A 21,346-nucleotide genomic window follows, 5' to 3' on the forward strand; every position below is an offset into this window, starting at 1 on the left:
GTGTGTGTGTGTGTGTGTGTGTGTGTGTGTGTGTGTGTGTGTGTGTGATATTTCATAAGAAATGATTTTCAAATTTTTTTCATGCTCCTTTCCTGAGCAAAACCATCCCCCTCTCATTGTATTTACTTGTGTCACAATGTGTTACATGTCAGTTCAATAGGATTCAATTAATACAAATAAAGAAATATTTACCAAGTGCTTATAATGTGTAAGGCATTCTGTTACAATACAGTATATTGTTTTGTGGTGTTTCTGGGTACCATGGTGTTATGCCAAATTATATTGAGTATGTTAGATGGTATTTCATTTGTACCTCTAACAACTTCTTTAAGGGCCTTGCTCACTTACGGAATGACTTTAATATCTTCTTTGCCGTGAAGAATATAGTCAATTACTTTGTAAAACTGGATTTCCTTTAAAAAAAAAAAGACACCAAGTTGTTACAGGTTTTTCGAGGGTCCTGCTCTCAACTGGGCCCCACCAAGTGATAAAGGCTGTTGTACACCTATCTTGAGATCACAGTCATAAGGGAGGCCAAGCAGCCATGCAGGAACACCCACATACACCCAGAGGATCACAGAGCTGGAAGGAACTGTAGCAGTCCTTTAAACCAGTCCTCTCATTTTATAGGGGCAGAAACCAAAGCCCAGAGAGAGAAGTCACTTGGCTAAGCTCACACAGGGGTTAAATAGTTGAGCTGGAATTCTAATTCAGGTCCTTGGACTCCAAATTCAATGATCTTCCCATTATACCTTTCTGCTCCAAACATATGTATGTTCGTTCGTGTACCCAGTGACATTCATACACACAAATACAAGATGTACGTGCATGGAGATACACAAATACATACAAATGTAAGCAGACATGTTTATTTCTATCTCTATCTGTGTGAATCTGTGTACATATGTGTATGTATCCCATACAACCAGCCTCCCTCTCCAACACAGATGCACACACATACTCTGATATACTTTGTCATACACGATATTCTTACAGTCACTCACATGGCTGTATGCACACATCTATTCAGATTTAGAACCACACATATACACTTATAATCATACAGAGATACAGAAGTACAAATACACATATGCTCAGTCACCTAAAAACCTCACACTTATACACCTGTATTCTGACATGCTCAACCACACAAATCAGTCACCCACATGAGCACTTTCACTCTCAAAATTGTGAACACCAACACACCCGAGCTGTACGTACCATCAGGCCCCAGCCTCAGGCCTACAATGATCCCATAGGGTTAGGTTCACTTCTCTCAGATTCTACCCTTGGTTGGGTCTCCTCTTTCTCCCCTTTCCCCCACAAAGGGTTATCTTAAGCCTAAAAGAGGCCAGAGCTACCAATGACTCCCACCAGGAACACCTCAGTAACTCACTCTGCCGTCAGGAGTTCGGGGGCCTGAATATGGTTGAGCTTCTCCCATAAGCACTGGCCACACATCAAAGAATTCCTATGGGGAAGAGGAAGGCATTGTGGTTAATACTGGACACATTTCTGTGCAGCACTTAGGAAAAGAGTCTGACAGAGACAGCAGGAGACATGTGCTTAGCTCTGGAGGAAGGCATTGCTCTGTCAGTCCTTATGTGACTCACTTTTTCCTTAGTCATATCCAGGAGGCCCACAGAGTAGCGGTCACAGTTTAGGTAGGCTCGAACTGTGTAGAAGGCCTTGTGGAATTGTCTCTCAATATCCGTAAGCTCCTCAAACACCTTATTGGCAGACCAAAGCAGTACCTGAGGACAAAAACACCCCAGTTGTGTGCTGTGATGTTCTCAGCCACCCACACTTCTGTTAAGTATAGCTACTTGATCATGGGCAGGGCTAGTGATAGGAGAGGGAAGATGGGAAATAAGAGGAAATGTTTCTAAAGCAAAGAAGAAGAGGGACCCATGCTGGAAAATAAATCAAAAGATCCAGTCCACCTTCACAGAGCATCTCTCTATGCCCAGCCTCTCATGTGGTTACAAACTCAGGGAAAAGAACAGGTAGTGGAACCAGACCGAACCCATGGAGACCTCAGAATCTTGGAGAGAGAGAAGAACAGATTCAGATCCTGCTCTCAGTGAGTTTCCACCCAACATGGGATATAAAGAAAATATTAAAAACCCCTCTGCATCTTGAATTTTTCTTTTTCTCTCTTGACCAGCCAGGTATGGGACCTGATCCTTCAACAAGAAAACTTCATCCCACTGGGTTCAGTCTTCTCTAAAAGGCAATGTACCTGGATAAGTTGATAAAATACTTCCCCTTCCCCCCATGGGAAATGTGGGAGAGCAGGACTGGAGGATGGTCCTGCAAGTATCAGGGTGGGGAGGGGGAGAAGAAAAAGGAGAGACAGACAAGCAGACAGAGAAGAGAGACAGAAGGAGACAGAGAGACACAGAGAAAGACAGAGAGATTTAGAGAGGAGAGGGAGAGGGAAAGGGACAGAGAGAAAATACCCTCTTAGATTGGTTGAAGGGAGACATTGTTCCCTCTCCTGAGTTGGCTGGAGGGAGGTGAGGGGGTGGGTGAGATCTGAATCCCCTCAATCATTTCCTTACCTGGCCTCTTCGAGTCTCACAATTATGCAGATAGCTCAAATGATAGATTTTGAGGTTTAAGGTGGCAAAATTCAGATACTTCAAGAAAACCTGAAAGAATGATTTTTTAAAATCTGAAAGTTATGAAAAATATTTCATTAGATCTTTATAGAGAATTTCGTAAAAATCTATTGTACTTACCCAAAAGGAAGATGAGATTTTACCCATGTCATTTAACTTACAGGGAACAGACTAAATTCATATATGAACAACATCTCATGGTTCAATGGGCCATTATCAGGAGTTAGTTGGCCTTAAAAAAAAGTCCAGCAGGTCCACACAATACAGGATATTTTGTAAGGGAAATGTTATCTTTATGTTCCTGAGTTCTCATTGTTTACTTTTGTAACACTCTCTTATAACAATTAACTACTGATTTACCATCTAGGGGTAATATAATAGTCCTTAAGGTCCATATGGGCAGCTAGGTGGCACAGAGGATAGAGTGCCACACCTGAAGTCAGGAAGACTCATCTTCCTGAGTTCAAATCTGACCTCAGACACTTATTAGCTGTGTGACCCTGAGCAAGTCACTTCACCCTATTTGCCTCAGTTTCCTCATCAAATGAGCTGCAAAAGGAAATGACAAACCACTCCAGTATCTTTGCCAAGAAAACCCCAAATGGATTCACGAAGAGTTAGACATGACTGAACAATAGCAGTTAAGGTTTTAGAGTGAAAATGGGTTAGATATTGTGATTCTTTTAAAAATCTTTCTTAGTCTAATAGAATCTTAGTGGTGAAAGGAGAACTACATGTTGTCCAGCACTATATGCTATACTGGAAAGCCCACTGGATTTGGAGTCCAAGGACACTCATTTAATTGCTGTTTACTTAAGTGGCCTCAGCAATTGACCTCTGAGACTTTTTCCTCATCTGTCAAATGAGAAGCCTAATGATCTTTAGCAGCTTTTTCAGCTGTAAATCCTAGAAATTGGTATCCAGTAATGGGGAGGCTACTACCTCCTGAGGCAGGTATACAGTTCTGGAAGGCTCTAACCATAATGAATGTTTTTCCTTATATTGAGCTGAAATCTGCCTCCCCCCATTCCATCTGTTGTTCCCAGTTTTGTCCCCCAAGAGTTAAAGTATGCATTCTACATGACATAATTCTTCCACATCTCTTCATTATGAAGTAGAAAAAACTTTGCTGAGGAGCGAGCAGTCTTGAATTCAAGGTCACCCTGGGATCTGGGACTGTGGGGAATCCTTTTGTCCCTAGGCATGCCCCGGATTCTGTAACTGTAGCAGGTAATGCTTCACACTGTGAGAACTGGAATTAGCTGGGAATCTGGGACTGGAAGGAAAATATCACTACATGGAGAATTCACAACATAGCTCAGATGTGAAGACATAAAGGGATACATGGAACATACAGACTTGTTTGGAGATGCACAGAAAATAATAAGCCCTCACATCTGGGCAGTGTATTACAGTTTTCAAAGCACTTTCACATATAATAACCTCATTTGATCTTTGCTACAGCCCTCTTTGAGCTGGGCAGGATATTATTATGCCCATTTTATAGATTAAGAAACTGAGGCAAAGTGACTTGTCCAAGGTCATAAAAGTAGTAAGTGGGAAGAGCCAAGATTTGTACCAGGTTGTGTGAATCTAATACCAGGGTTCTGCTTTTGACACCTATCAACCCTTTTGGTTGCCTTATTACAGACACAAGCAGGCACACACACATATGCATGTCTATCGAACATAAATATGTGTATATATACGCATTTATGTGTTTATGTGTATATATGAATGTATACATACATATATATACACACAAAGATACACAGATATACAAAAAGAAAAGTACAGACAGACATAGGTGTAGTCCATGCATATCAAGATACCCAGAGGGATCCATCCATTCCATCCACCCAATCATTCATTCAACATGTAGAGAATCTACATTAAGCACTTGCTGGGAACTACAAGAAATATGGAGCTTAGATAAGACACAGTCTCTGCTTTCATGGTCATTATGGTCTAATCAGGGGATCAAGCCGAAGCACAGAGAGCTACTATACCAAACCTTACATAATAAGTTTATTGGGAAGGTTTGTAAAAAACAAAACAAAACGTGTGAGATTATAGATTATATACATGTGTCATTGCAGACATGTCCCAGGAGATCAAGGAAGGCTAGATGAGGAGGTGGCATTTGAATAGGACTTTCAAGGATGGACAAAAACTCAACAGGGAAAAGGGTGAAGGGAGTCCATTCCAAGCTGAAGGAACAGTAAAAACAAAGAAACAGAGAGGAGAATGTGGGTCATGTTAGGAAGTCAGTGAGCTATCTGGTTTGATTGGACTACAGAATGGCCGGAGAAGAGTATTATGAGAGCATCCTAGAAATGTGCAGTGATTTGAGAATGCTGTCCTAGGACTGTAGCAGAGGGAAATCAATGTATATATGGGGGGGCAATGCAAAAAATGGAATCAATAGTACTTGGCAACTTATTGTAAGTGAAGCAAGAGAGAAGGGTTAAAGATAATCTCAGGGTTTCAAACATAGGAGACTGGATGAATGGTGGTGTCCCAGATAGAAGTGAAGTCAGAAGGGCAGGTTTTAGGGGGAAAGATCATGAGCTTAGTTTTGGACTTGTTAAAAATTGAGGTGTTGATGGGACATCACCAATCACCTTATAGACAGTTGAAATTCATCAAATCATAGATTTAGAAATGGCGGGGATTTTAAGTCCAACCCCCTAAATTTATAGATAGGAAAACTGAGGTCCAGAGAGGTCAAGTGACTAACTGACCCAACATCACACAACCAGTAATGTCTGATGCAGGATCTGAGCTCAGATCTTTCTATCAGTTCAGTCCTCTGTCCATTATACCACATGCCTTTCCAGTTGCAGATCTGGAGCTCAGAAGAGAGGTCAAGGTTAGAGGTATGAATCTGAGAATCATTTTCATAGAGGTAATAGTTGAAATCACAAACAAATAATATTACAAAGGGAGAGAATGTACAAAAAGAAGAGAAGATGTCCAAGGACAGACTTCTTGGGGAACACCAACATAAAGGGGGCAGAGAGACAATGAAGAATCAATATAGGACACAGAGAAGTGATTATAGGAGTAAGACAGGAAGGAGATTGCAGCATCTCTGAAGCCTAGAACATAGAATATATTGAGGGGTCTTCCTCTACTACCTAAAGTTGAACAGAGGCTAAGGGGAGGGGGGATTTTTTAAAAGACTAGTTAATTTCTCAATTAGGAGCTTATTGATAGTCTTTTGGAGAACACATTTGGTGATACTGTGAAGGTAGAACCCACAGGAGAGGAAATGGGAGTACTGTGTGTGAACAACTTTCACAAATATGGTATCCAAATAAGCTAGAAGGATATAGGTAGAAAATAGGGAAAAATGCCTATTTTTCTGTGAACGGAGAGGAGAATGAATTGAGTGACTTTTAGGAGACTGAGATGCTTCTGAACCAAGAGAGAAAAAAGACTCACATGTTGCCATGTGCGTGGGAAGGTTTCCTCCCCATCTCTACCACAGGCAAAGACTCAGAGGACAAACAACTAATTACAATCTTTGGAACAAAGGTTCTTAACCTGGGTTCCATGAGCTTGTTAAAAAATATTCATAGTTATTCTCTTCACTACAATTTGCTTCTTTTGTAACCCTATAAATTTTATTTTTAAATAAAATAAATAAAAATAAAAAGCATTTAAATAAATATTTAAATAAAGCATTTTAAATAAAAAGCATTTAAAAGCATTATTCAGAGAGGAGCCCTTAGGCTTTTCCAGACTGCCAAGGGGAGTCCATGACACAAGAAAAGGTTAAGAATCTCTGTTATTTATTTATTTATATTTAAATATATATAATAAATATTATACAAGGCCATTAAGAAATATGTGGTATTGTGGTGATTGTAAGCTGGAAGGAAAGACAGAAGTTGCAGTGAATGTGTGATCTGGATATTCACTTCATAAAGAAGAGTGAGAGGGACTAATGCCCCTTCTCCTATCCCTCACACATGGTATTGCGTGAAAGTCAAGCATGAGTGGTAGGGGAAGCAAAAGCTTCAGGAAAGGTGTGTTCTAGGCGACTACGCAGTGTGAGAGTTGGGAGTAAGAGGGCAGAGTCAAGGTGGCGGAGCAAAAGCAGGGACTTGCTTGAATTCTCCCCCAAACCCCTCCAAATACTTGTAAAAACTGACTCTAAACAAATTCTAGAGCAACCCACAAAATAACAAAGTGAAACAAATCTCCAGCCCAAGACAACCTGAATGGTTAACAGGAAAGGTCTATTGCACCCAGCTGGGAGAGGAGCACAGTACAGTGTGGGCCATGCTGGCACTGGCTGGAACAGTCCTCAGGGCACTAAATCACTGGCATCTGTGGTGGTTTCCAGACTTCTTAACCCACAAATGCCAAAGACAACTTAGAAAGTCAGTAGAAAAGGGCTGTCAGACCTAGGTGAGAGAGGAGCATGATTGGGCAGCAGTGGTTACTTCCAAAGCTCTCAGTCCACAGAGGATGGGGGGATTGAGCAGCTGATCAGAGGGGGATTTCAGGAATTTCTTTGCTGGCACTGAAGCAGGATTCTCTTGCTTTGCCTGTGCTTGGATCTGTGTCATAGCCCTGGGTGGCATTCCTGGGGCAAGGAGGAGTGCTGGTCTGGCAGAGCTTGTGGTGGCTGTGGAGAGGGAATCCTCCTCATAGTTCCAAGGCAAAAAAGAATGCTTGAGGTCACTCACAGACCAGAACACAGGCCAGAAAAGAAGTAAACACCTCTCCTTTGAAAATATCACCTTGGAAGAACTGAAAATTTACAGGTGCCTAGAAATATCTCTGAAAACAGATGCACAAAACCCCCAAAGCTTGGGACAGTACACCCTCCACACTGGAAGCAGAGTCCTACCTTAACAAAGAGTTCAAAAGTCAAGTAATTGGCTGGAGAAATGAGCAAACAGCAGGGAAAAAACCTCAGACTATAGGATCTCACTTTGGTGACCAGGAAGATCAAAACATACAGCCAACCAGAAGAGATCTGAGAGGGAGGGCAGAGGCTGGGAACTGGGCACAAAAGGCTTACTATTAAGCTTCTTCCCCTTGGTGTGCTGGGGAACCTTCATGGCGGGGGGGAGGGCAGGTGGAGGGTAGTGATTGTGACTCAGTGACTAATATTCCCCAACAATGTTTATCAGTAGAGAGAGAACAATGATGATAACTGTTGCAACCAACTCTGTCTAGTACAGTGTATTTAAATCATGGGCATAGCTGGACTCATCTTCAGGTTTGATCTGCCCAAGCAGAATGAAGGAAACCTAACAGAGATGACTGAGGCATTTTGATGAATGGATATAGGACCTGATGGAACTCAAGTCAGATGACCCATCTTCTCAGTTAAGTAGGAGGAGATGTCATCTGTTATAATTATGAACTACAAGAGAGAAGTTGGGTCAGAGAAGAAAGAATAAGTTAGGAATGGAGGCTCTGGGGAACACAGAGGGGATCCCTGTGATCAGAATAGGAATGTTGAGCTGCATGAAGGGAAATGCTTAGTAGTTGGTAAAGTTAGCTTGATTCTATCTTCCTTTAGTGATACTAGGCAGCCCTGGAATAGGAATGCAGAAATTGGATATTGGAATTATCCAGGATTCAGAGTTGAGGAATGGCAAAGGAGAGCAAGGGACTTTTTAGACTGTTAGTAGAAAAATTAGAGTAATAAACCATGGGGTTGGATGAGTAATGATGCAAGGGAAGGAAGAGTATGGAAGACAGACTGGGACAGAGGAATGAATTAAGGGACCAAATGTCAAATAAAGGCAAAAAGTAAGTTTAATGTGACTGATATAGTGGGAGAAATAGAAGGATATGAGAGTATGGCCAAGGAGTAGAATTTCAATGTGGAATCTGAAAAGTACACTGAATTTAGAGTCAGAAGACAGATTAAAATCCCAGTTCTGCTACTAATTGCCTGTATGACCTTGAACAAATCTCTCCACTTCACTTCTCTGAACCTCAGTTTCTCCATCTATTAAATGAGAGAGTTGGACTGGGTGACATCTAAGGTCCCTTCTAACTCGAAAGCTATCATCCTAAAAATGTTCAAAATTTGAGAAGTGGTGAAATTCCAAGAGATGGGGAAGTCAAAGTTGTGATCATGATGGTAGTTTACCACATTGGTGTGGAAAAGGAAATCATCATATTTGAGACTGAGGAATTGTAAAATTGGATTGCTGCGGAGTAGGGGCAGTTATCAACATGAATATTATAGTTCCTGAATATAATGAAAGACAATGGGATACCACAAACCAGGAAATAAAATCAGTAGAAAAATTGGGAGAATAATCAACAAAGACTGAGAGAAAGTAGTGTAAATAGGCTGCATTAATACATGTATAGACATAGGCATCAACACTGATCAACAAGGGTGAATAGAATGTGGAAATGTATAGAGATGCACAAAGACAAATATAGACATATATATATATATATACACACACATGTAAGTGTGCATATGCAGGCACACAAAAACCATAGAGACATGTACATAAATATATACACATGTATATACATATATAGACATGTCTACACATATGTACACAGAGAGGAGACACAGTACACTAACACACACATATACATATATAAACATAGAGAGATGAGCAAACCCACAGAGACATATGCAAACGTAGTGTGTTTGTCCAACACTTACATCTTGATCTTCATTGGTGAAAAATGGGCCATCAGTTTTATTTATGGCCATGATTATAGCAACGACGTCTTTGCCGTTCATGATGGGTGTGGCAAGTATGTTCTTGGTCACATACTCAGTGAGTTCATCTGCAAATGAGCTGAAGTGGGGGCACTGGACAAGAAAGAAAAGAAAATCAAACAAAATTCACAAGTTCTTTTAAAATATTATCTTGGAGAAAGCCCTGTGAAGCTATTTCTTCATCTCTTTTTAAATTCCACCCAGCCTGCTGTCAGCTTGCCCAGGAATGGAAATATGAGCCTAATGGGGTGAATGGAACCAACCCAACAGTGCTATCATCACAGGTTCCATTCCAGTCTACTCCTCACACACAGACTGGCTCCTGATTCTGGAAATAGACTGAAAATATACATAAACTGACCCTGGACTCACCCATGACTGATTTTTAAATACACTCTGACCCTGACATTGCTTATTCTAAACTGCCCCCTGACTCCAAGCACAAAGTTCATGTGTTTGGATTTCTTGATAAAGCACATGTCCTTTGGAGAGAGCCAGTAACCTGATGGAACTGAGACAAGCAAAGTATTTCATTGGTGATACTCTCAGGGGGGGAGAACAATTTCAGCTTCTTCTAGTTAAGTCCTGAGGTGGATCAGAGCAAGATACCGGGAAGGGAAGTTTTCATCGAGCAGACCCCGAGATAGGACATCCTCCTCCTCTGATGTTATAAAATTAGCTGGCCCAGACAGCTCTTTTTCTGAGAGACTGAGAGAGCCTATTCTATTTCTCTACACACAGAACTCTCCTCTGAGAATCACCCTGGAACACAGAGAGACAGAGGCTGGTTTACATTATCCTTTCCAAAGAAAGATCCCTTCTGATGGGCGGACTCTAAAAAAGGATGTCCGCGTCCTCCGGCACAGAGAGCCCCCCTTTGATGAATAGACTTTGGGATGAAAAGACTCTTCTAGTCTATTGTCTTCTATGGATATCTCTCTCCCCTTTGAAGGGAGGGCCCTGGGAGAGAGAGGCCAGTCTTCTGTGTTTTGCCACAGAGACTTCTCCATTGTGGTCATGGCAACACTCAATATATGTTATAAAAATATAAAAATTCCATTTTGCGGGAAGCATGATGGAAAACACTTGAATGAAAATAAAAAGGAGATACAGCAGTGCTGCTTTGGTGAGGTATACTACAGACGAGTGGATCAAATGGAGGAAATGAAAGATGGATGAGTTTCTGACACAAAGCAGGCTCGGTGACCTGACATAATTGTGATGAAGGAATTCAACCGTCTGTTGGAACTCTGCTCATAACAGAGCAGCTGACAAATTCACGACTTTCCTTAATCATAATGGCAGTCTTCCAAAGGTGAGGAAGCGATGAAGAGGATCGTAATTCCAAACGTGATACTGACCAACAAGAAGGGACTGAAGTAGAAATAAATACCCAGAACTTGGGGATAGCAACCACTCCAATATTTAGAGAGGAGAGGAAAGCTGGGAATAATCTGCTCCAAACACTCGATTTTTGAAGAGTGGATTTCACAGGCTTTGGAGATATGATGGATAGTATTCCACAGCCTCAGACTCTAAGAGGAAAGTTGATTCAAGAGGGATGGGGAAATTGAGAGAACACAATTGTAGCAATGCTCTCACAGATAATTCAGACCAATGTGGATATCCAGTTTGCTTAGCAATAAGGTGATTTTTAAAGTTTATTTTTTATATTTGGAATTAATAAGCATTTATTTTCTCTCTCTCCAACTTCCTTCCTTACATTGAAAAAATAATAGAAATAAAATCTTTGTAACAAATGTTCAGAGTTGAGTAAAACAAATTCCACTACGGCAATGTCCAAAATACGTCTCATTCTCCATTTTGAGTCTATCACCTCTCTTTTAGGAGATGGGTAGCATGCTTCATCCTCAGGCTCTTGGAATCATAGCTGATCATTGCATTGATCAGAGTTCCTAAGTCTTTCAAAGTTCTCTGTTTGTATAATTTTATTGCTATTGCGTAAACTATTCTGTGTCTTTTACTTTACTCTGCATCAATTCATATGTCTTCCCAGGTTTCTCTGAAACTCTCTTTTGTCATTTCTTATGGCACAGTAGTACTCCATTATACTCACATATTATAATTTGTTCAGCAATTCCCCAATTGGTAGGTACCCCATTAACTTCCAGTGTTTTTGAGCTGCTATCAATATTTCTGTACACATAGGTCTTTTTCCTCTTTATTTGATCTCTTTGGAGTATCATCCTAAAACTACTAGTCAGGGTCAATGAGATGGTGATACTTGACAATGAAGAAGGTTAATCTTTTAAACTTTTGTTTTGCCCCTGTTATCTCTATCAAGAGAAATGCTCATCAAATAGGGGAGAAGAGAAAAAGTGGTTACCAGTGCATTGAAAATCAAGTTAACATTTTATATGTGATTTGGATGAAATTATAGAAAGCATGCTTATTAAATTTGCAGAAGGAACAAAGCTGGTAGGGATAGCTAACGTGTTGGATAAGAATATCATGATCTAGTAAGATCCCACTGGTTGGAATATTAAGTCAAATCTCCTAAAATGATATTAAATTGAATGATAATCAGTGCATTGTCTCATTAAAAACATAAAATACAAAATAGGGAAGGTGGGTTTAAACATTTTCATGAGAAACATACTTGAAGCTTTAAGTGGACCCCAAGCTTAAAATGTAACTATGTAGTCTTAGACTTGGGAGAGGCAATGTCCAGAATGAGGGAGATGGTAGCCCCACAATCCGATGTTCTGGTATGACTACATCCTAAGTACTGGGTACTTTTTATAAGCCACATTTTAGGAGAGACATTGAGAGGAAAGGGACATCATTTATGAGCTTTAGAGGTGAACTCTGTTAAATTGAATTTTTCTGGGTAATGGGGCATAGCCTCTTGATACATTGCATTTGCTTGGCTTCAGAGACTTTTTTTTTAATAAGCTGATATTATGATAACATAGTATTTAGAATTGACTAGGTCTCTCATTTTACAAATGACAAAACAGATTTGGAGAAGTTAAGTAAGTTATCCAAAGTCAACCAAGGTAGTAAGAAGTGAATCTGATGTGAAATGCAGTGCTTTTTCCACTGTTTGCCTTATAGCTATCAAAATCCTCAGACTATGTATCTGGATACATAAAAACAGAACCATTCCCCCCAGTTCAAGGCACTCTGTTAGGGACTGGAAATGTGCTAGGCGCTGGAAAAAGTACACTAAAGCCCACCCTAGTGTTTATTAAGCATGTGTCAGTACATAAGTACTAAGGGTACAAAGAACAAAACCCAGCCCCTGCTCTCTCAAAGAGCTCACAATCTAACGAGGACTCTATAAACCAACCTTCGTTGTTCATTCATTTTTAATACATTTTTTTCCTGAACTTAACAGACACCAAAGAGAATAGCCATTTGCATACACATAGTAGGACAGAAAAAGAGAATGAAACTTCAGATCTCTACTGTGTATTTTAAGAGTAATATAATAGAATAAAATCGATCTGTAGCTTTCAAAGCTGTCCTACATGTTGGGTTTCCTTTCTGGCTTTCCTTTTATTCTTTTCTCTCCCCTCCCCCCCCCCCCCCCCCCCCCCCCCCCCTTCTCCTTCCTTCCCCAAACCCCTCCCCTCCCCTCCTCTCCTCTCCTCTCCTCTGCTCTCCTCTCCTCTCCTCTCTCTCTATATGTGCACATATATACACATACATATGATACATATATACACAATACATATATAAAGATTTCTCTCATTATTAATTTCTCAAAGAAATGAAAAGAATCTCAGAAATCATTTAGTCCAATTGAGATGAGTAATATGAAGCCTAGAGAAGAGTGACTAAGATAAAAAAGGTAGGCAAAACCAGAGACAGGATTTGAACCCAGGTCCTTGGGCTCCAAATCTAATGCTCCTTCTTCTACATCTCACTTTTTACTCTTTCCCCCTTCCTCTACCCTTCAGAATCACAGAAGCTCAGCATTAGATTTCAGAGACCATCTAGTTCAGAAGTACCTCTTCTCCTTTTGGGTTGGGGTATGTCATGGATTTCTTTGGCAGCCTAATATAGCCTATATCTTGCTGTTTGTCCTTTGTTCTTGAAGAGGACCATGACATCAGAAAGGTGATTCCATGACACGCAAGTGAATTGGATTTAAGTGATGGAGGGCTCACTTTCTCTGCTGGAACTGTCTGGGTCCAGTGGCCAGATAAAGATCAGGATGACTGGAGATGGCCTAGGATTCATTGGGGCACCGTGACCTATTTAAGCTATGAACCCCTTCTCTGAATAATGGTTTTTAAAAATGCAAAATCAAAGAGATTAGTGAAAATTAAAATGTGATTTGTTTTCATGTTCAAGTTCATGGACCCCCTGAAATCTATCCGTAGGTCCCAAGGGGTTAAGAACCCCTGATCTAGTTCAACCCCTACCTGAGCAAGATTCTTTTCTCCAACATACCAGATCACTCATCCAGATTTTCCTTAAAACCCTCTAGTGAGAGGGAACCTGCTCCCTAGGACAGATGCCCAACCAGATCACTCACTTCCTACTCACAAATCTTCAATGGTCTCCTATTGCCTCTCTACACCTCTCCATAACCTGTCCTATGTGCATACTAGGCACGCATTCCCTCTGCCTTCAGTTCCCTTAAAGCTAGTTCAAGTGCCCCCTCTAACTCTAACCCTTTCCTGACCCCCCATTGTTAGTGCTCATTCCTTTCTATAATTTCTCGGATATTTCCTGACTGTAAAGTTCAGGGCTATCAAACTCATATAGTGATGGGGGCCACTAAGCTGTACTCAAGGAGCCTGGCAGGCTACAAGTTATGCTAGAAAATCATAGATTAACTTTTTCTATGTTTTATTATATTTTAAAATTGATTTTGTTAAATATTTTCCAGTTACATTTCTAACTAGTTCTGGCCACACTCTGGAGAGTTGTGGACTGCATTTTGACACTTGTGGTATAGTGGATAAAACAATGGACTTCATCAAGTCAGGAAGACCTGAGTTCAAATCCAGTCTCAGATACTTCCTAGCTGTATGACCCTAGGCAAATTGCTTAACCTCTGCCAGCCTCAGTTTCCTTATTTTGTGGATATAATGAGATAATGTTTGTAAAGTGTTTTGTAAACCTTAAAGTGTTATGTAAACATGAGCTATTATTACTATTTGTATTTGTCTTTTTTCAACTTATACCCATTGCTCTTGGTTTTTCCCTCTAGGACCAAGCAGAATAAACCTAATTCTTCTGTATGATAGCCCTTCGATTACTTGAAGACAGTTAGCATGTCCCCTCTTCTCCAGGCTAAACATCTCCAGTTTCTTCAAATGAACCGGTGATGGCACAGTCTCAAGGCCCTTTGCCATCTTCTGAAGGCTCTTTAGCTAATCAATATCCTTTTAAAATGTGATGTTTAGAACTAAACACAATTATCCAAATACAAGACCAGCAGGATTCTCATTTCTCTTGTTCTGGATACCATCCTTCTATTAAAGTTCCTGGAGATCATGTGAGAGGCAGCATGTTGGAGTGGGAAGAGTCAAGTCAAGAAGCATTTATTAAGTGTCTTTTATGTGCCGGGCACTCTGCTAAAGGCTGGGAATACAAAAAAAAAAAAAAAAGAATGCCAAAAAATTGCTGCTCTTAGAATGACCTGGATTCAAGTCTTGTGTCTGACACATATGTGTGTATATCCTATGTTATATATATATCCTACACACACACACACACATACACACACACACACACACACACACACACACATATATATATACACACACATATATCTCCTGTCAAGTTACTTAACCTCTTAGCCTTAATTTCTTCATCTATGAGATAGGAATAATAATAGTGCTTACCTCAGGGAATTATTGTAGGAATCAAATGAGACAATAAGTCTTTACAAATGTAAAAGTACTACATAAATGTTATTTAGCTATTATTATAACTTCTATATGTATATTTTAAAAATAAAAGTTGGTTGATGAGTTTTCTGTGCTTTCACATTGGTCTCTTTAGACAACTCCTTTTAGAATTTATGTTTGTGTTCGAATTTCATTCTTGAGAACTTTCTTGGCTCTACTGAGACCATCGGTTTACAAAGTTCAGTCTGGAGACCCCTAGAATACCCTGAGACTCTTTAAGGAGGTCCAAAAAGTCAAAACTATTTTCATAATAATACTAAGATATTTTCATTTCTATTGTACTAAGTATTGATAGATATAATCCACATAAACAAAAGCCTCTTGGGGAATGCTCCATAATTTTTTAAGAATGTAGGGGCAGCCAGTTAGCACAGCGAGTAAGAGCACTGGCCCCAGTGTCAGGATGACCTGAGGGTTTGAATCCAGGCTCAGACACTTAGCATCCACCCAGAAACACCTGGCCATGTAACCTTGAGCAAGTTACTTAACCCCAATTGTTAAAAAAAAAAAGAAGGATGTAAGGGTTCCTTCCCAGCAATGCAGTGATATAAGTCAATCCCAAAAGACTCATGATGGAGAGAAATATTTGCATCCAGAGAAAGAACTAGAAAGAACTGAGTTTATACACAGGTGGAAGCAAAATACCTGATCTTTTTCATTCTCTTGTTTGGTTTTATGTCCTCTTTACCATTTTTCATTCCATTTGATACAATCTGTCTTTATAACCTGACTAATGTATAATGTGAAAGTATTTACAGATCCTATACTTGACTATATGCCACCATCAGGGGGGAGGGGAAGGAGGGGGACAAAATATGAAACTCAAGGAATTGTGGAATTGAATCCTGTAAACTAAAAGGAAACAAACAAATTAATTAAAAAATTAAAAAAAAAAGAATGTAAGTGTACTGAGACCAAAAGTTTGAGATCCACTGACTTAGATCATGAAGTCTCAGCTATCCAGTCTCTGAACCCTTGGGAATCCACTGTCCAAATCTAGAGGACAATTGAAACCTCTTCTGGTTTTCCTCCTCTTTTTGATCATAGATCCTAAGGTGGAACAGTGTTATGGGTGGAAACTTAACTGTCTTCTGATCTGGATCAGTTGTAATAATAGCTAGTATTTATATGGCCCTTGTAAAGCTCTGTTATCTTATCTGATCTTCACAACAAACCTTTGAGGTAGGTGCTATTATTATCCCCTTCCACTTTTTAAAAAATCAAATGAGGAAACTGAGGAAAACTGAGTGACTTGCCCACACTCACTAGCTAGTAAGTATCTGAGGTTAGTTCGAACTCAGGTCCTCCTGATTCAAAAGCTAGTACTCCATCCATTACCTCAATTAGCTGCCTCAATAAAATGATTCCCCAGTCTTCCATGACCCATTCAACAACCCTGGGTAAGAGTGGCCCACATAGCTGTTGTATGAGACTTGATATGCTTTAGCCTAGAAAGGCCTAGAAAACCCACTAAATAAAGCATCCTATACTCTTTAGAGGAAGCCTCAAGCTTGCATCTAGGCCTCACTGTGAGTGAGCTGCCTAAGCTGCCCTTGTACTATGACCTGATCTAATCCCCCCCCCCCCCTCACAGGGAGTCACTCCCTCCTGACATTCCCACTGTTCCTACTGCAGCATCCCAATCCTCCTTTTTGGTTAGAATCAGGTCCAGAATAGTTGTATCTGTCATTGCTTCCTCTTCTTTTTGCAGCATGGAATTATTATTAAAACAAGTTATGAATTTCTCAGCTGTTCTGTTTTTGGCAGAGAATGCGTTCCAACAGCTCTCAGGATGGCTAAATCCCCTCATTCCTATGACATTATGCCTCCACACCAGGTTTACAATCTGTTTCCTGAACACTCCTTCCATTTTCTCTTGTCCAGGCAGGCGGCAGCATATTCCCATGACACTCTTAGGCCCTCTATTACTCCTCATTCAGATGCTCTGCCCCTCTCTGATTTCTGGGCTTCCTCACATCACCATGCACAGTGCTGTGCCTTTTCCTATGTTCTGTTCCTGTCGGATGAGATTGACCCTTCCATAGCTGTATTCTAGACAAGCCCCATCCTTCCATGTCCCTGAGACTGAATTTACCTATTATTAGCATTAGGATTCTTGTTTACCTTATCATGCATCCATTGTGCATTTTTATATAGTTATATAATTCAAAACCACAGATTTTATTGCTAGCTTTATTCTCATATTTTGTCTCCTCTTTACTTATATTTTCCTTCCTATACTGCACCTGCTATTCTCTATGGCGTATGGCTTAGCAGACATATGTGGGCTGTTCTCCCTCCCCTTCCATTTTCAGGTTAAAGCTCTCTTAATCAGCTTTGAAAGACTCTATACAATTTTTTTTTATCAACCTTTGTTAGATGCACTCCTTTGCTGATCATGAGCTCATCGTTTCTATTTTTTAAATATTGGATCAGAAATCCAAATTCTATCCTTTAAAACCATCTTTTTGACCAGGTATTCACTTTCCACACCTGTATCTTCCAGAAGCCCCTAACCTTTAAGGAGCAATGGTGATTAAAACATCACCCATGTCTCCAAGGTCTTTAGTGGGGGGCGGGAAGGGCTGTTCCTTTGTTGTGGTCTTTTTTTTTGTCTAGGACTTCAAAATCCCTTGAAATAATTTTCCAGGTTCCTTTTGGTATCATTTTCCCTTATGTGAATTGCCAGGAATGAGTTAAATGGCTTTCAGATTTAGCATGCCGCAAGATGTTCTATATCATATATTGCTATATATCTATCTATATGTATGCTGTCTATCTCTATATATCTATATATAATATCTCTATTGCTTGTTTAGGTCAAATAGCCTTGATTCTCCCCAGGAGAAAGTTGCCAGCCACCATTACTCATCTCTTCTCATTCCTACCACTTCTGGTTCAAGTGTAAACTCCTTAGGAACGGGGATCAGTTTCTGCTTTGGTTTGATTCTGTATTTTTATTCATGGTACCTAGTACACAGCCCAGCACATAGCTTAATAAATGCTTATTGATTGATTGATAGCTGATTTCTCTCCCAGTGGTCTATGGATTCATATCATCATTGTTTAGAAGACAAGAAACTACTTTCTCCTTGGGAGATACTCCATGGGAAGCCCCTCAAGGCTATTCCATAGCCCCAGCTATGGCTTCCCAAAGTCCTTGCTCTTCATCTTCTTGTCCTCCAACCTCCTGACACAGTTTGGATTCCTCTTTTCCTCCTTCTTATTCATTTTGGTTTTCTCTTTGAAGCATTTATTTCTCTCTTTCCAGAAGCTCTTCATTTTTCCCCAATAAGCTGGGAAATGGGGGGGCCTTCCTTTTCTTTGAGTAATCTTCACTTTGTATATACATAACTGTTCTCTACCATTGACAGAAATACAAATACGAAATTTTCTCTGTGGGTCATTGTGAAATTCCCCTTTTCTTCCACATGTGCTAGAAGCAAGGGCCTTGGTCGGTCCTTTGTTATTCTTGTTGGTAGCTATTCTGACTGACCCTAATAGGCAGAGCAAACTATGATGGCAGATTGCCTGCTTCCCACACCTTTTTGCTGAGCTGGGTACTCAATGACTAGGAGCTCTTGAAGAAGGCCTTATTTATTTATAGTGGGCTTTTGTCTTTTCTCCTGGTATGACCTAGCTTAATCGACTGTCTTGGATCGGCAATTAGCAGATTCCTGCCAAGCCCTAATGGAAACAGAAGCTGGTCTAAGCAGTTTTTCTTTTGAGATGGTCATTAGCAGAAATCTAAGTATTAGCTGCTTTGCACCACTCTCTACTCCTTCTCTTTCTACAGACACAAAGATGCTACATTGATCTTTTCCCAAAAGCTTTATTGATGTTTTTGTTGTTTACACCACTCATTTCCTGGTGTACACTCCATTCCCCCTGCCCCTCCCTCCAAACTCTCCTTCCTAACAAAGGAAAACAGAGAAGCAGAATCTCCCGGCCCCATGACTGCAGCTGACGGCATGTGCAACATTTCTTGTTTGTCATTCATCCCCCTCTCTGAGAGGAGGGTGATATATTTTATCATCTGTCCTCCAGAACCAAGCCCACTGTCACCTTTTTGGTGTTTTGGCTGTGGTCAGTACCCTTCCTCTTCCAGCTTTCTTTTATCTGTGCTTATCATTCCCTGCAACCTTATTACTGAACCTGTTCTTTAGGAGAATAAACCTTGGTTTAGGCATTAGTGGGTTTTAGAGGGTATGGTAGCTGTGGGTAGAAGGGAGAGAGGGAGTAGGTACCAGAACTAGGAGCCATGACATGACAACATCAATAAAAGGGGAACAGGCAATTAATTAGAGGTTAGATCCATTGTTTTTTTTTTTGTGAACTCAGGGGCCAAGCAAACTCAGACCCCAAGAATTTCCAAGGGTTCCAAAGAGAAGGAACTTAGAGGGAAATCCCTTAGCCCCAGATCCTGGCTCCCCTGCATTGGTTCTGAGAAGAAGCACTGTATTTCATAGATGCTGACATAATGAAACATGTCCAGAAGAGGGCTGCTTATGGCAGTTCATGTAGGTGTGAGAAGTGAAATTGTATTCAAAGGAACTGGGTTCTCATCCCAGCTTGGTGGCTTGGAGCTTATGGGACCTTAGAGAAATTATTCAACTTCTTTGGGCTTCAGCAGCTACCTCATCTATGAAATGAAGGCTTTGGACTTGACCTACAAAGTACCTTCAAGCTCTAAATTCTTAGGACCATTAATAGGGTGAGAAGACTAGAGATCACACCATATTGAAGCAAAGGGACTAGTGATGTTTGGCCCAGAGGAGAGCAGATTTAGAAGATGTGACAGCTATCTTCAAGGATTTGAAAAAAAAGCAACAAAGAAAACAAAAAAATAATTTGAAAAACTGACATGTAGAAGAGGGTTTACTCCTAAGAATTTCATCATTATTAGAGCAATTAGATGGATTGCACATAGAGAGAGGGCATGGATGTGAGATGACTACATTGGAATGATATCTAAAAAATAAAATTAAGGGGTGAGAATGAGGGATTCCTTGGGAGAAGGGGGAAAGGAGAGGTAGAATGAGGTAAATTATCTCACATAAAAGCATGAAAGAGCTTTTACAGTGGAGGGAAACTGGGGGAAATACAGTGGAGTGGTGGCAGGCAATGTCTGAACCTTACTCTCATTGGAATTGGCTCAAAGAGGAAATAACATACATACTCAGTTAGTCATAGAAATCTATCTTGCCCTACAGGAAAGTAGGAAGGAAAGGGAATAAGAGAAAAGGGAAGCTAATAGTAGGGAGGGTAGATTTGGGGAGGTGGTGGTCAGAAGGAAACACTTTGGAGGAGGGACAAGGTGAAAGGAGGGAGAGAGAAGGATAAATACGGGAAAATAGGATGGAGGGAAATACACATGGTTAGTAATCATAAACATGGAAAAAATTTCACAGCAAGTTTCTCTGATAAAGGTCTCATTTCTCAAATATATAGAGAGAACTGTGTCAAATTTATGAGAATATGTCATTCCCCAATTGATAAATGGTCAAAGGATATGAACAGGCAGTTTTCAGATCAAGAAAACAAAGCTATCTATTGTCATATTTAAAAATGCTCTAAATCACTATTAAAGAAAGGCAAATTAAAACAACTCTGAGTTACCACCTCACACAGATTAGCTAATACGACAGAAAAAAAAATGACAAATGTTGGAGGGGATTTGGGAAAATTGGGCACTAAAGCATTGTTAATGGAGTTGTGAACTGATCCAACCATTCTAGAGAGCAATTTGGAACTATGCATAAAGGACTATAAAACTGCACAATACCACTACTGAGTCTGTATCCCAAAGAGATTTTTAAAAATAGAAAAGGGCCTATATGTACAAAAATATTTATAGCAGCTTTTTGTCATGGGAAAGAATTGGAAAATGAGGGGATACCCATCCATTGGAGACTAGCTGAACAAATTATGGCATGTGATTGTGATTGGATACTATTATACTATAAGAAATGATGGGGGGTGACTAGGTGGCACAGTGAATGAACCCTGGAATCAGGAGGATATGAGTTCAAATTTGACCTCAGATACTTAACACTTACTAGCTGTGTGACCTTGGGCAAATCACTTAACCCCAACTGCCCTGCCTTCCC

The 21,346-nt window shown here is 40.3% G+C and overlaps 1 protein-coding gene across 2 annotated transcripts in view; it reads right to left on the reverse strand.

Annotated features, from left to right (window-relative positions):
* PDE6B (phosphodiesterase 6B) overlaps positions 1-21,346 on the reverse strand; it is a 78,456-nt gene that overhangs the window by 35,234 nt on the left and 21,876 nt on the right. The window contains exons 2-6 of one of the 2 annotated variants that reach the window (XM_069074396.1): positions 9,286-9,438; positions 2,565-2,654; positions 1,614-1,754; positions 1,397-1,471; positions 349-413 (exon numbers count right to left, since the gene is read on the reverse strand). In XM_069074396.1, the coding sequence (XP_068930497.1) occupies positions 349-413; positions 1,397-1,471; positions 1,614-1,754; positions 2,565-2,654; positions 9,286-9,438 (524 nt within the window). Of the gene's footprint in view, positions 1-348; positions 414-1,396; positions 1,472-1,613; positions 1,755-2,564; positions 2,655-9,285; positions 9,439-21,346 lie in introns of those variants that run through there. The other variant, XM_069074405.1, reaches the window with a different exon arrangement.

The sequence above is a fragment of the Petaurus breviceps genome, unplaced genomic scaffold (assembly GCF_028583685.1).
Source record: "Petaurus breviceps papuanus isolate PSGF00001 unplaced genomic scaffold, PetGlider_PUasm1.0 140, whole genome shotgun sequence".
Classification (NCBI taxonomy): Eukaryota; Metazoa; Chordata; class Mammalia; order Diprotodontia; family Petauridae; genus Petaurus; species Petaurus breviceps.